The sequence below is a fragment of the Chelmon rostratus genome, chromosome 14 (assembly GCF_017976325.1).
Source record: "Chelmon rostratus isolate fCheRos1 chromosome 14, fCheRos1.pri, whole genome shotgun sequence".
Lineage (NCBI taxonomy): Eukaryota > Metazoa > Chordata > Actinopteri > Chaetodontiformes > Chaetodontidae > Chelmon > Chelmon rostratus.
Window position 1 is genome coordinate 16,716,066 of NC_055671.1, and position 12,989 is coordinate 16,729,054.

At 41.5% G+C, this 12,989-nt stretch overlaps 1 protein-coding gene across 3 annotated transcripts in view; it reads right to left on the reverse strand.

The window, feature by feature from the left end:
• The window catches only part of LOC121616871 (rho GTPase-activating protein 26-like), a 94,303-nt gene that overhangs the window by 32,813 nt on the left and 48,501 nt on the right, over nucleotides 1–12,989 (reverse strand). For all 3 annotated transcript variants that reach the window (XM_041951705.1, XM_041951704.1, XM_041951706.1), the window contains 11 exons: nucleotides 10,301–10,402; nucleotides 10,090–10,200; nucleotides 9,382–9,486; nucleotides 8,483–8,612; nucleotides 7,854–7,954; nucleotides 6,017–6,111; nucleotides 4,134–4,212; nucleotides 2,144–2,180; nucleotides 1,765–1,830; nucleotides 384–458; nucleotides 222–306 (listed from right to left, as the gene is read on the reverse strand). In XM_041951705.1, the coding sequence (XP_041807639.1) occupies nucleotides 222–306; nucleotides 384–458; nucleotides 1,765–1,830; nucleotides 2,144–2,180; nucleotides 4,134–4,212; nucleotides 6,017–6,111; nucleotides 7,854–7,954; nucleotides 8,483–8,612; nucleotides 9,382–9,486; nucleotides 10,090–10,200; nucleotides 10,301–10,402 (986 nt within the window). The remainder of the gene's footprint in view (nucleotides 1–221; nucleotides 307–383; nucleotides 459–1,764; nucleotides 1,831–2,143; nucleotides 2,181–4,133; nucleotides 4,213–6,016; nucleotides 6,112–7,853; nucleotides 7,955–8,482; nucleotides 8,613–9,381; nucleotides 9,487–10,089; nucleotides 10,201–10,300; nucleotides 10,403–12,989) is intronic.

The following is a 12,989-nucleotide window of genomic DNA, read 5'->3' on the forward strand; positions in this document are numbered from 1 at the left end:
CTGTTTTATACGAGAGGGACAGACTGAAAGCAGCATTTATTCAAGTACTATGAGTAAAAGAGCAGAAACGTGCTGTAAATTCAGAAATTCAGGAATAATGGGAATCACGAATAGAGCAGTCAGTCCATTTACCATGTGTCTCTGAGGTTGAAACACACCCTTTGAATCTTTGAATACTGAACTAATTTTTAGACCCTGTATGTGGGCTTTTTCACACAAACCTGAGATAGTGCTTGATAGCACTTGTGATAGTCTTAATCTCCCACTCTGGGTTTTCCAGCTCCACGTCAGCACATGTCTTAGGATCTGATGGAGAAAAATATGAAGGTGAAAAAAAGAGAACATATTCTATTTTGACTAAATACGTGCATTTCTGTGCTTACCCATAGCGAGGCTCAGTAGTTTTTGTACTCTGGAGCTGACGCCAACTATTCTGTACAAGCCCTGCTCATCGATACCTGGAGGGAGGAGAGGAGAGGAGAGGAAAGGAGAGGGGAGGAGAGGAAAGGAGGAGAGGTTACCTCCTGATCTTACTCCAGGGAAATTCCATTCTGAAGCAAGAATAACATAAAATAATATCGTCATATTTATCTTTTTTCCTCATCTTGAGTATTGGACACCTGCTGCATTCAACGTTACCAAAGATAAAGGAGAGAGAATTCAACTGTTAATTCATCCACATAAAAACAGCCCTAAAACAGGGGGAAGAAACACATGGATTTCTAGCTAAGCATTGGGGAACGTAACCGAAGAAGGCATTAATGGTGCCACCGTTTTATGCTTATGTCGGGTTGTTTTTAAACCTGGCACCACTCAAAGACTGCCAGCCAATTAAGCTGTCACAAAAAAATGTAATAGCTGAATCTATAAAGGTGTATGAAGACTATAATTCAGCATGCATTTCACATGGGCCAAGGGCAGGGCAGCCAGCCTAGGTTACTGTAATAACAAACTATTTCTGTTCAGTAATTTTAGCATCTGAGTAGATTGATTTGATTGGTGGCAGCTTGGAAACAGGAAAAGAAGAGTCTCTGTAGAGCCTGACCTCCAGATGCATCAGAAGACAACATACTCAGGAGGTGGGGGGTTTTAATGCTGCTGTCACCTGTCATGTCAAAACTTCCTCTGATGCTGAAGCTAGCGTATATCATTTCTATTTATTTATGTGGAAGTCTCTTGAAACTCAATGTGTTTTATAAGAAAAAAACATTCTGTCACCGTCAGCTGGTCTTAGGTGGGTGTTCTGTTGCTAGCAGCAACCACTCCTGGCAGTGTTGTGTTACTGCTCCCAAATCAGACCTTTTTTAAGGGGGATTCTTACACAAAAGGCTCCAGTTAATAATTTCTTTCTACAGCCCACATGGACGTCCTCAGATAACTTTTGTCTGACCGGCAATGCCAAATATTATCGCTTTACTATCACATAAGACGTAGAAAGCAGTAAATCCTCACAGCTGAGAAGTTAGATCTGGAGAGTGTTTGGTGCCTTCACTTCAAAAATAACTTCAACGGTGATCAAAATGGTTACTTTTCTCTCAATCGACTAATTGATTAGCAGACTAATTATTTCAGCTAGACTAAATTAAGTCAGAAAAATGGCTTTTCTGCAGTTTAAGTGGATATAAATATGTTAACATGTGTGTAGTATATTTTTAAATGGACTTAGAGAACACTGTAACTAAATAAAGTACGATAAAGGAGAAAATGGAACAATGAATGGTTGTAAATCAACTGCTGCCATGGTGCAGACAGTAGACACTGTACCTCGAGTCTCCACTGCATAAATGAATTTTTTCATCACGTTGAACCCGACCACATCCAGCTGGGCCACTGATGGAGGGGGAGACGAACAGAACGAGCGTGAGCCGGCGCAGTAAAACAAGACAGAGTCAGAACAAATGACTTTTCATTTACATTTGCTTTGATTTCTAAAACGAGATAAGCAACAATTTGAACTTTGAAAATGAAAGCCTCATATGTTAGACCCTGAATTATTTTTTTTATGCTGGAACAAAACAAACAAGTATTTTGAGTGTTTATATCTAAACGATCAAATCTAACCCTTACTCTGCTCATATAGAAAGTCAGATGATGCTGCTAAATAATACTGTACAGTTAATTGACACCAATTAAAGCTACTTACTGCCTTCAGCCTGGTTGTCTTTGTTCAGATTGTATACCTGCAAACAGAAAACACACCAACTCATTCAGCTAGAAAATGATTTGCAACTAAGCCTAATGAGGGCAGGATATATTTGCATTTTACAGAAAAAAAAAACATCCATATTCTGTTGTATAACAAAACTGCTTATACCAATTATTTGAAAACCTGAACACTTTGTCAGGAATCTACAGCACATTTCTTAATGGCTTCTGTACTTTCCACAGTAAAGGTGAGAATTCATACGTTAAAATTCACACGTTTTTCACATAAAAACAACAATAAACTGACCATACAATAGAAAATACAGTAAACACAAATCCATCTGTGACTTTGCGTGTTTATGCTTGAATCCACCCCTTGACCTGGCAGGTTGGACTGTGTAGCTGCGGTCAGTGGTGAGTTCTTAATGACTATAGAGGTTAAGGTACGAGGAGCAGCCACAGAGGAGCGAAGTCCTAACGGCTACAACAAAGGCAGGATGAGCTCAAGTGAAACATCAACAATTCTTGTTTTATGACAGAGCCCCTGAGCTCAGCAGCTGCTTGTTCAAGCTTGCGGTAGCTTCATGGATGCTGATTACCTTTGCACGTTCGAATGTAGACATGAGGATGAAGGAGGTGCCGGGACATGACTGTGACTAAATAGTGAGTGGAAAACAGCGCAAACACACACTTCCAGCCTTAGGGTGCAAGGAGATGCCTATTAAGGACGTTTTAAGTAAGTGCTGGGGAGACTGGCAGTCAGTCAACTTGCCTATTTAGATTATTAATGGGATAACGGCTCGATGCCAGTGGATCCCAAACCCGTGACTCTTTAAATGTCACAAACTGATGTCTACTTGAGACCCCTCATCACAGGTTGCAAACTGCGAGTCCAGAGCACTTCCACCAAACACTTATTTTCCCTTCAAACCTGGATTGTTTCATTGTACCATATTGGCCAGTGTTTTCTTCCTTTCCCACTAACTCTATCGATCCCAGTGCCGGCATCTTGCTCACTGAATAAGTGAGACCGATTGGTCTATCTCACTGTCAATCACCATATCAACAGCCCTGATTCTTAAGAACAAAATGAGCTGTCACCCCTGGCTGTAATATCACTTTACATGTAGTTACAGCAACTCAATCAACACCTGAGCAGGTTATACAGAGTTCACTAAATAGCAGCTGGTGTTTTTTTAATGGTAAATAAATTAGTTAAAGTTACTAGTTATCTCTCAAAAGTAACTGAATTACTTTACTTTAAATAGTTACTAAGTAAAGTAACTTTTCCATTGCCCGCTTCAATTGTCCTATTAATGCACGCATAGCTATATTATCTTAGTGTTGCTGTGGCACAGAGTGAAACAAGACTATAGTAAAACATTATCTATTGTTGCACCCATTACCACTGTAGTGACAGGAGTTATTACTACTCCAAACCTCCAGGGGGCAGCAATGACTAGTGTTCCTACCTGTAAACTACACTTGAACTGCCTTGGTTTGACAGTAGGTTTTGGTAGAAGAAGATCCACAGGACGCTGGATATACACATCGCTACAGTCCTTAATGAATAATTATATTTGATGAACGCAATTTTCTTCAGTTTATATTAGAAACATTACAATCATTATGATGAAAAACAAGCTTTAACTGTCTTGTGCCACCGTAAGGTCAGGTGACACATTTCTTTATTAGCACTGTGCTTTAAAGAACTGTTCAAGGTGTCGAGCCTTTACCCAAATGGAGTCAGAAAGGTTAGTCACATGGTTTGAATTTCCTTCTTTGATGTTTTCCTTGATCAATGTTTTGCCAGTGTTATTTACTGGTTAGAAACCACTGCTTTTAGTTAGCAGGTAACATCATGCTATGTGTGTACTGACAGCATGCTGACAGACAGCATCTTGTTTTGCTTAGCTCTCTCTCTCCTGCTGTCTCTCGCTGTCTCTCAGTCAGATAATAAAAACAAACCAGTAACTATGGTAACCTACCGGTTCTCTACCATCCATGGCCTCCATCCACAACCTGCGGTCTTCTTCTGACAAAGCCTGCATGGTGATCACTCCCGGCCTTCACACACACACACACACACACACACACACACACACACACACACACAAAGAAGGCACATTAGCTTATCAAATATCAAGATCAGTGACAAAATTTGTCTAATAAATGCAAAACACACACTAAGATACACATGCAAACAATTAAGAAATCTGTCCAGTAAAAAGCAAAAATGCACTTGATTGAAAAAATGTATCTAAAAGGTTTATTCACGAGCAAGGCATATTCATTTGTGAGTGCCTCAGGTATGACTCCTGTATCACTTTCCAGAAAAAGGACAAAACATTTTGCCTGAAAATTCATCACCTAACGAGGATTCATTCAACTAAGCAACTAAGATATATCATATTGATACAGGCAACCTTCAGTGTACACACACACACACACACACACACACACACACACACACACACACACTTGTATGTACGGCCACATTCTGTACGTGGGTGGACACACACACACAGATACACGGCAAGCAACGTTCACAAAAATGGCTTAATCAAACGTATTCTTGCCAGCAACAACAATGCAACACGTATGTGTCATCACGCCATTAGAGGTAATGTCTTTGCTTGCTTTAGCATTCCCTTATACCAATATGGAGATAAACAAACACACACGGACACACATCCACACCCGGATTATAAATAAAGGCACAATGGGGGAACGGGAAACACAAGGATGAGATGATGACGAGGTCAGCCGATTAGATGGGGGAAGGTTGAAGTTGAGGAGGAGTATGAAGGGAGGGGGAGGGGGAGGAAAGAGGAGGAGGAGTGCAGGAAGCGAGGCACCGCACGGACCATGCCTGTGAGGACAAACAGCCATGATGTCCTGTCTTCAGGTCCAAGTCAATTGAGCACCCCCATGTGTCTGTTAGGTGTAGTTACACCACATAAAAAACCTCATGCTAACCATTGAACTGACAGCTGCTCACAGCAATAAGGCCGAATGCTGTTACATGAACACAGCATTCACTATTTGCATGACTTTCATTGCGCAGTCAGGTGAACTAAAGAGGCTTCATACAGCTTTTTAAGAGTAAAATTAAAGCACTTTCAAGGGACCTAAACCAAAAACTTCCAGACTCATCATATCTTAATTGTTACTATAAATGCAATCGCAAAAAACTAATTGACAGAGTTCCTTTTCACCCACAGAAATCAACGTATATCGTCACTTTGTTTATCTTGCCAGCTGTTCATATGAAACAATTTGCATGCTGTGATCATGATTATTCAATGCTTGCTAATTTCGACACCTGGAGACAACAAACAAATATAACGATGGGATCATTTTGCTTTATAATATAGTGTTAAAAGATTTTTGGATTACGCAAGTGAGTGTATAGAGGAAACACCAGATTAAGCTGAAAATCAAGCATTTTTTCAAGGAGTATGTTCAAGTTTGAGCGTATTCCTAACCTTGAAAAGATGACAGTTAAAATTATGTATTTTCTAAACTTTCAGGACTTTGTACAAAGTCTGTCTATGTCTTCAATGCTTTCCTGGCTTGTTTGAGTCTTTTTCAGGGAGTTTTTCCACTGCAGTTGTTGGGTTGCTATTTCTCACATAATTCATCAAACTCCCTTATTTTCCTGCCGCAGAATTTGACAATATTCTGGAGACGTGACAACCGATGGAGACACTGCAAATAAAATGCCTCAAAATGTACACAGGAAAGCATGGCTGTTGCATTACTCTGATTTGGGGCTAACAAAGCTTGCACCCTGAATAGGAGAGTAAGTGAGATCAAGTAAGGAAACGTGGAAAAGAACAGTTGGAGGTGGGTCAAGGGAGACACTGACCTGTCCACAGCCTCCACGTCAAAACAAAACCTCTTTTCTATTGAGTCGGTCTTCCTTCTGGTGCACGACTTGAGGACGAAGCTCTCTTCTTCTCCCTGGCAAACAGTGACAGGGAGTATTTTAGTATGATTTTCATATGTGCATTATAGCATAAATGTGGGATGCAAAACTCCTGCTCTCGACTCGAGAAGAAGAGAAGAAACCTGAACCAGCCAGCTGGAGGCTTTCTTGGACAAGACTAAGAACTCTGACAGATTAGGCAACAGACTAGGTCAAACTTAAGCATGTTTTTAATAATTTGGACTCACTGTCCTTCCTCTCATGTTGGAGAGCAACTAAAGCTACAGACCGTAACTCCAACTTGCTTGACTTCCAATTGGAAGCACATTGAGATACTTTTGGACAAACACTTGCAGTGTGAGATGGGCAACGACACAAATCTCTGCAGGAACTGAACAAGAAATGGGCTTGAAACTGAAAAATGCGTACAAACAGGAATACAGATATTTGGTGTTACCATAGCATCCTGCCATTATATAAGCACTTAAAAGCATTTGAGCTTTGGCTCATCACAGCCAGATGGGTTTTGCCACAAAATTTAAATTGTAGCCCAATACTGTTCCATCCATTTATCCTGGGGAAACAGTGTGCACCAGCCAACCTGTTTGCAAGCTCATTTTCATCTAGTTTTATTCGTAGACTGTGTCCAAACACATGTGGCTCGAGGGTGCCAATAAAGAAAGTTAGAGTGAATAATACTCGAAACAGTTTGTTGGCAAAAGGTTCTTTCACGGGGTGCTCTTCCTGACCATCTTGTCCCAGGACAGTCAGACACATGAGCATGAGGGAGGAGGGAGTCGAACCGCCAACCCTCCGATCAGTAGACAACCTTCTCTGCCTCCTGAGCTCCTGCTGACTAGAACACACGACTTTGGGGTTGTTCCTCATTGGAATCAGTGTGTGGCTCTATGGAAATACTGAAACTAACCATCTTTCATAACATGTGGGTCACCTTATTCATGTGGTTGTTCATCAGTTTGTTTTTACAGATACTGTATGATAAAGCATTTTAAAGCATTTACCAGTCAACATACATGCCCTCTATAACACACTAACGGGCCCAGGTCTGGCGATGTGATGAGTTCTTGCTGTGCTGGAGCTGCGGAGCTTCATGTTCATGTGTCATGTTCAGTGTTTCTACTTTTACCTCAGTCAACCACTCAGAATGCTGCTTCAGAGAACAGGCCTGAACTTGCATCAGCTTTGGGTTATGCAGCATGTAGGTGGAGAGGGTGATAACGGATAACACTCCGGCAGAAAATAGCTGGAGTCATGCTGCTCACTCACAACATCTCTGGCGACGGTGCACTCTCATCTATTGAGGCTGCTCTTGTGGGGGGAAAAACGCTCCTCATCTTGACGCTGAAGGACTGACGCAAAAACTTGACATTTCCGCTTGATGATTTTAAATAGCTGTAGCTTCCCTGAAAATATCTCTTGACATCAGGTTGTGCAATTGGGAATAATAACACACAGTGAGAGCTTGTTGAGCTCAGCAGTGAGCAGCGTGTGTTAATGAGAGCTGGAGAGCGGCCCAGTGGGATGAACTGGGTGAGAACCAACTGCAAATCAGACAACATGATGATAGGCTGAAGTGACACACAAGATAAGTGTGTGTTTGTGTCTGCGCCTTAGCCTGTGGAGCATTTGTGTGCACTTCACTGTATGTTTCTGTTGCTGTAAAAATCAGCGCAAGTCTCATATTTTGTTCCTCTAACATACGAATATACTGTAAATGTATGTTTATCTGTACACTTCAATGGCCAAAGCTACTCACCACCTTCCCTCCAGATTTAGGGTCAAACAGCACCATGGTGACCCTCTTGGGCTCTCGATGGTACGTACAGTAGTACTTCACCCAGGTAGATACAAATGAGCCTGAGGGGGAGAGAAAGAGAGACGGATGGAGAGAGAGAAGGTTAAAAACAAAAACGCAGGAGAAAATGATGATGTCAAACGGTCAGAGAAACACAGAGACAGAGGCAGGAGGGAGACAGGGTTGAAGCAAAAACAAAAAAAAATAAAGGAGAAGAAAAATCAAGTCTTAGTCATGCCTGCTTTAGTGCTAGATGTTACCACGGTAACCACACGTGGCCAGAGCTGCTGTCACGTCTCCAGCAGATCAGGCTTGACTTCGTCAACCGAAGGTTCATTATGGTTTGTTTGTTCTGCTGCTCTGACAGTGTGTGTGTGTGTGTGTGTGTGTGTGTGTGTGTGTGTGTGTGTGTGTGTGCCAAACAACACAGCCCCCCAAAGCACACGTACACGCCTGCCCACTCACACGGTCATTCATGTGTCCATGGCACTGCAACACTGTAAATTGTGGCTGAATTGGGCCCTCATTGTAAGCTGTGACGCACGCACACACGCAGACACACACACACACAGTGGTGGGCTGATACGTACGCTTCTCCTGCACAAACAGGTATCCCTCCATGGTGTGCTGGCTGACGCTCTTATGTTCGTGTGGATTCTCCTTCATCTTCCTCATCAGACATTCCACCTCCGACCGCGTGCTCTCGAAACGGTTCCTCGTCTGTCAACACGAGCACAGAGGAGCACACGCCTTAGGCCCTTCACGCCGACCCTGAGAAAGCTTAACTTGCAGCAACAGCACAACTTACCCGACCATGTTTTTCAGCACAATGAGATTTTAAAAATCTCTGTTGCAGAAAAAAATGCAAACAATGCATGCTTTATAAGTTCCTCTTTTTTCTAGACACAGATGTGGAACTACGACATACTGCCTGCCTCACTATTTTGTAGAGAGTTTTTTTGTGTCCTTTAGGTATCAAATGCAATTTCAGGTGACTCTGTGAGTAAATGTTTGACCTTTGAATTCCTTTCAGCCTACGGCCTTTTCACATTTGGAGGATTGTTTCCTCTTAGACATTTTCTACCTTCTGAAATGTTTCCTCTCTGCTAATGAGGCTGACCTGAATGACCTTGGATTTAGATGGCCCTTGAACTTTCAACGTGAACGCCAGAAGTAGCATTTGGGTGACGTGTCCTTTTCCGCTGGTGATTACCACGAGTAAAGTACGAGTGAAGCCTTTCCTAATTGTTTTCTTGGTCAAGAACAAAACAAATGTGCAGGACGCATCATTAGCACAGAAACTTCTAGCTGAAAAATGAAAGAAAGTTGAAAGTCTGCAACTACTCTGTTTTCCATTTGACGTTTTTCCTCTTGGTTTTTATTTCTAAAGACCATTTTAAAATGTTTAATTGCATTAATGTACAGTTACGTGCAGTGCTCAGGTGTTAGCTTATGCTTTGTTTGCATGTGTGTGTGTGTGTGACCTTACATTCTGTATGCTGATGGTGAGATCAGTCTTGAAGTGGTTGAAGTCCTTGGCCAGCTCATAGCCGTGGTGATAGTAGGTGAACAGGCCTTGGAGAAATGCCAACAGCTGAAGGTGACAAAGACAACAAGAAATGACATAAACGGAGGAAGAGTAGGAAGAGATAAGGAGAAAGAGAGTAGATGAAGAAGATGGGGAATACAGTAAGAGGACAAGTGGAAAGAGGGAAATATAAGAATGTGGACGGGGAGGAAAAGGTTGAGGTGGAAGAGGAAGATGCAAAGAAACAGAATTTAGGAGAATATGCATCTACAGTATGCATGCTGCAACAAAACAATGGCCGATTGTGAAATATACTGTTGCGACAAAGAGAAAAATTAAATATTTAAAAAACAGAAGAAACAGATGCAGTGAATCAGGCCTACTTTGCACTCCCCTACAGAGTTATAAGTCAGGTTTGTATGGTGTGTGTGCAACACATTTATTTCCTCAGCAACTACCACTGAGGTGCCCTCGAGGAAGGCAGCGAAACCTCCGTAACCGCTGTTTGTCAACAACAGAGGAGTGATTGTAGTGAGCAGCTGCTGGGTGTGGATATGTCAAAGTGAGTGGATGTAATACAGACCACTGCTGAAAAAAAGCAGCATGTGTGCACAGCAACTTTGGGGAACAGAAAAACTTAAAGGGGACATAAAAGCAAAAAAATCTTACAGGCTCCACAAAGTCAAACATCTTCCTCTCTTGGACCTCCTGCACCTTGAAGACGTACTCCAGAGAGACCTCGTAGAAATGCTGCCGTACGTTGTCTACCTGGTTGTCCGCCTATGACAGGGAGGAAGTTAAGAGAAATATTATATAAATATTCATGGAAAAAAAGGGAGGAAATGTCACCAATCAAACTGTAAACTCAGACACATCTCACCTCGTGTAGATGCGACTCCTTCTTCCTCGCTGAAAGACTAAGGTGCTTCTCCAGCACAGCGCAATACTTCTCTGTCTCTTTGTCATATTTTTTCTTGGCCTCCTGAAACAGATGAAACAAAAACATCTAATTGACTTCATCTCAGCCAAGGCAGCTCCTGTAGGGCTTCTTGAGGAACATTTCTGCAGCGTCAATGGACCAAACATCTATTTTTTATTATCGTCATATTAACATGGTCCGTGCAGCCCTTGTGCAGTTGGGGAAAAAAAAACTGATTGATCTGCAGGTTTTGAGAACAAAGAGCGAGGCAAATGTCATTTAATGTGAATTTCTTTTAGCTTTCACGTCATATTTTAAGTCCTATGAGTCCTATATGAAATAGTTCCTCCGGGGAGCACAGCTGCTTATTAAACCACTGTTTCATCAGAGCTGAGATCACTGACATAAGAGGGAGACGGATGATAAACCGGGGACAGATAGAGCAGGGTGTGCATTCCTTAAGATTTCTAGACTGAAAAATACTGAGGAAAACTGGAAAAGTGTCCAAGAGGATCAAGAGACACTTAGTCTGATAGTTCTACAATAATTATCAGTCACATTAGACGACTGTCTAATTCAAGACAGCTGAAGTGGGAGATGTGGACATCAGTAAAGAGAGACAGAGAGGGGAACATATAAACAGAGGAGGGGCAGGTCAGGGTGGGTTTCACCCAGTCAGAGAGGCCCCCGGGGTATTATTATTACTGTACATCTGCCCCCGCCCTGTTATTGCCTTTCTTTATCCCAGACTCATAATGTGACCGGGCTGGAGCTTCACAAAGAAGCTCAGAAACATGGGACATGCGAACAGACTCAGATTACTTGTATTTTACCATGAAAAACACTCGCAGTCAACTTTAATAAAAAATTTCATCAACCAATTAAGCATTAAAGTAAGCTAAGCCATTTATCAAGTAAAAACTTCAAACATTCACTGGCATCCAGCTTCTCAAATATGAGGCCTTGCTGCCTCTCTGTTTTGCATCACTGTATATGAGGTTCTGGCCTCTTGGTAAAACAAGACGGGAGACTGGGGTGTATGTTTTTGTCTGTTTTCCAACGTTCTACTCTTAAGCATGCACACCTGAAACCAGTGAGCCAAGCTTCTGTTGTTTCTATTTTATTTTCATCTTAATTTTACTGATGCCAGAAAGTAGAGTTGATGATATAGTGTATACATCAAGCAGAAGTGAGAGAAGCACTTGGATTTTGTTCTTAACTAAAAGCAGTAAAAGTACACAAGCAGACTGTCATATTTCAGAATAATGTATATCATATTATTGGATTACAATTATTGATGCATTAATGTGCTCAACGCTTTGGTAAAGGTGGGTTAACTATATAGTTTATCAGCTGGGTAGCTTGTGAAATTCTCCCTGGGGATCAAAAAAGTTTTATCTTCTATAATATCTATCAATATATCTATAATATTACATCACAAGTTATTTGGTGAATTTTATTTGTATGGTTAAACTAAATTTGCAAAGTAACTTGTAACTAAAGTTGTCAAGTACAATATTTGCCTCTGTATTGTAGTGGAGTATAATGAGCAGAAAATGGAAATGGTCGCATATGTACCTCTGAAATGTACTTAAGTACAGTACTTGAGTAAATGTACTTAGTCATTTTCCATCATTTACTGTAAGATGATGTCATGGTGACATACTGTTTATACCATGGAAGCTATCCCTTTAATATCTGTGTATTAGGGCTTTAGGTCATTGACCTTTTGCAAGGAAGTGGTATAAATACTGAAATTAATGATGGATTCCATTTAGCTGCTTCACTTTCAGGGTCCTGGGACACTTTAATAGAACAGAGCCATTGTTACTGCTATTAGCAACACCTGTACTTTTCATACTAAGACAAGTCAAAATGTCTGCTGTGAAAAAGGCTTACTGGGAATAATGTAAATCACAGACCTGCACTGTTTTATGCTATTTTTGGATTTACACACTTTTTTACATCACTGTGATATATTGCCTTCATCTGTCATGCATTGAATTGACTGGTTTCGGCAGTCTTACTGTCTGGTTATTTGTGTGCGTGCGAATTCGATTTTCCAACCGTCTTGGAAATGAAACTCCCAGATCAGTGAAAACAACAAAATGATGCTTCATCAGTCTGAACTGGGACGAGCCCATGATGTCAACCCCTGCTGCAGTCACGTGACACAGGTGTTTCTTTGCCAAGCCAGTTTCAGCAGCGAGAAGAGTCCTCTGGGCCAGGGGAGGAATAGACAGCAGCTGCAGAACGCATCAGAGATGATGAACGTTCCTCTAAACAACAAGGCCTCTGTCTAAAGTCTGCCTCTTCTTTTTCATATTCACTGAGGAAATCCTGTCTGAAATGACTGCCGTTGCAACCCTCTCCTGTGCGTCCCTCATTACGGCTTTCATGATGTAACTAAAACATGACAACCATTACATTAAAAAAAAAAAATCAACTGAAGGAAGCTTGGTTATCTGACTTCCTTTGTGAGAGAAATTTACAATTCACACAGCGAAAGTTTTCTCCCAATTGTTGTTTTAAACCAAATCTCTGGTGAAAAAGTGGCATTTAAATGTGTACTGTAAGTTACTTCCATCCTCAGCCAGCAGGTGGCAATCTCCCCCCAGCATGACTGCTTCCTCTCTTTCCGGCAAGAGTG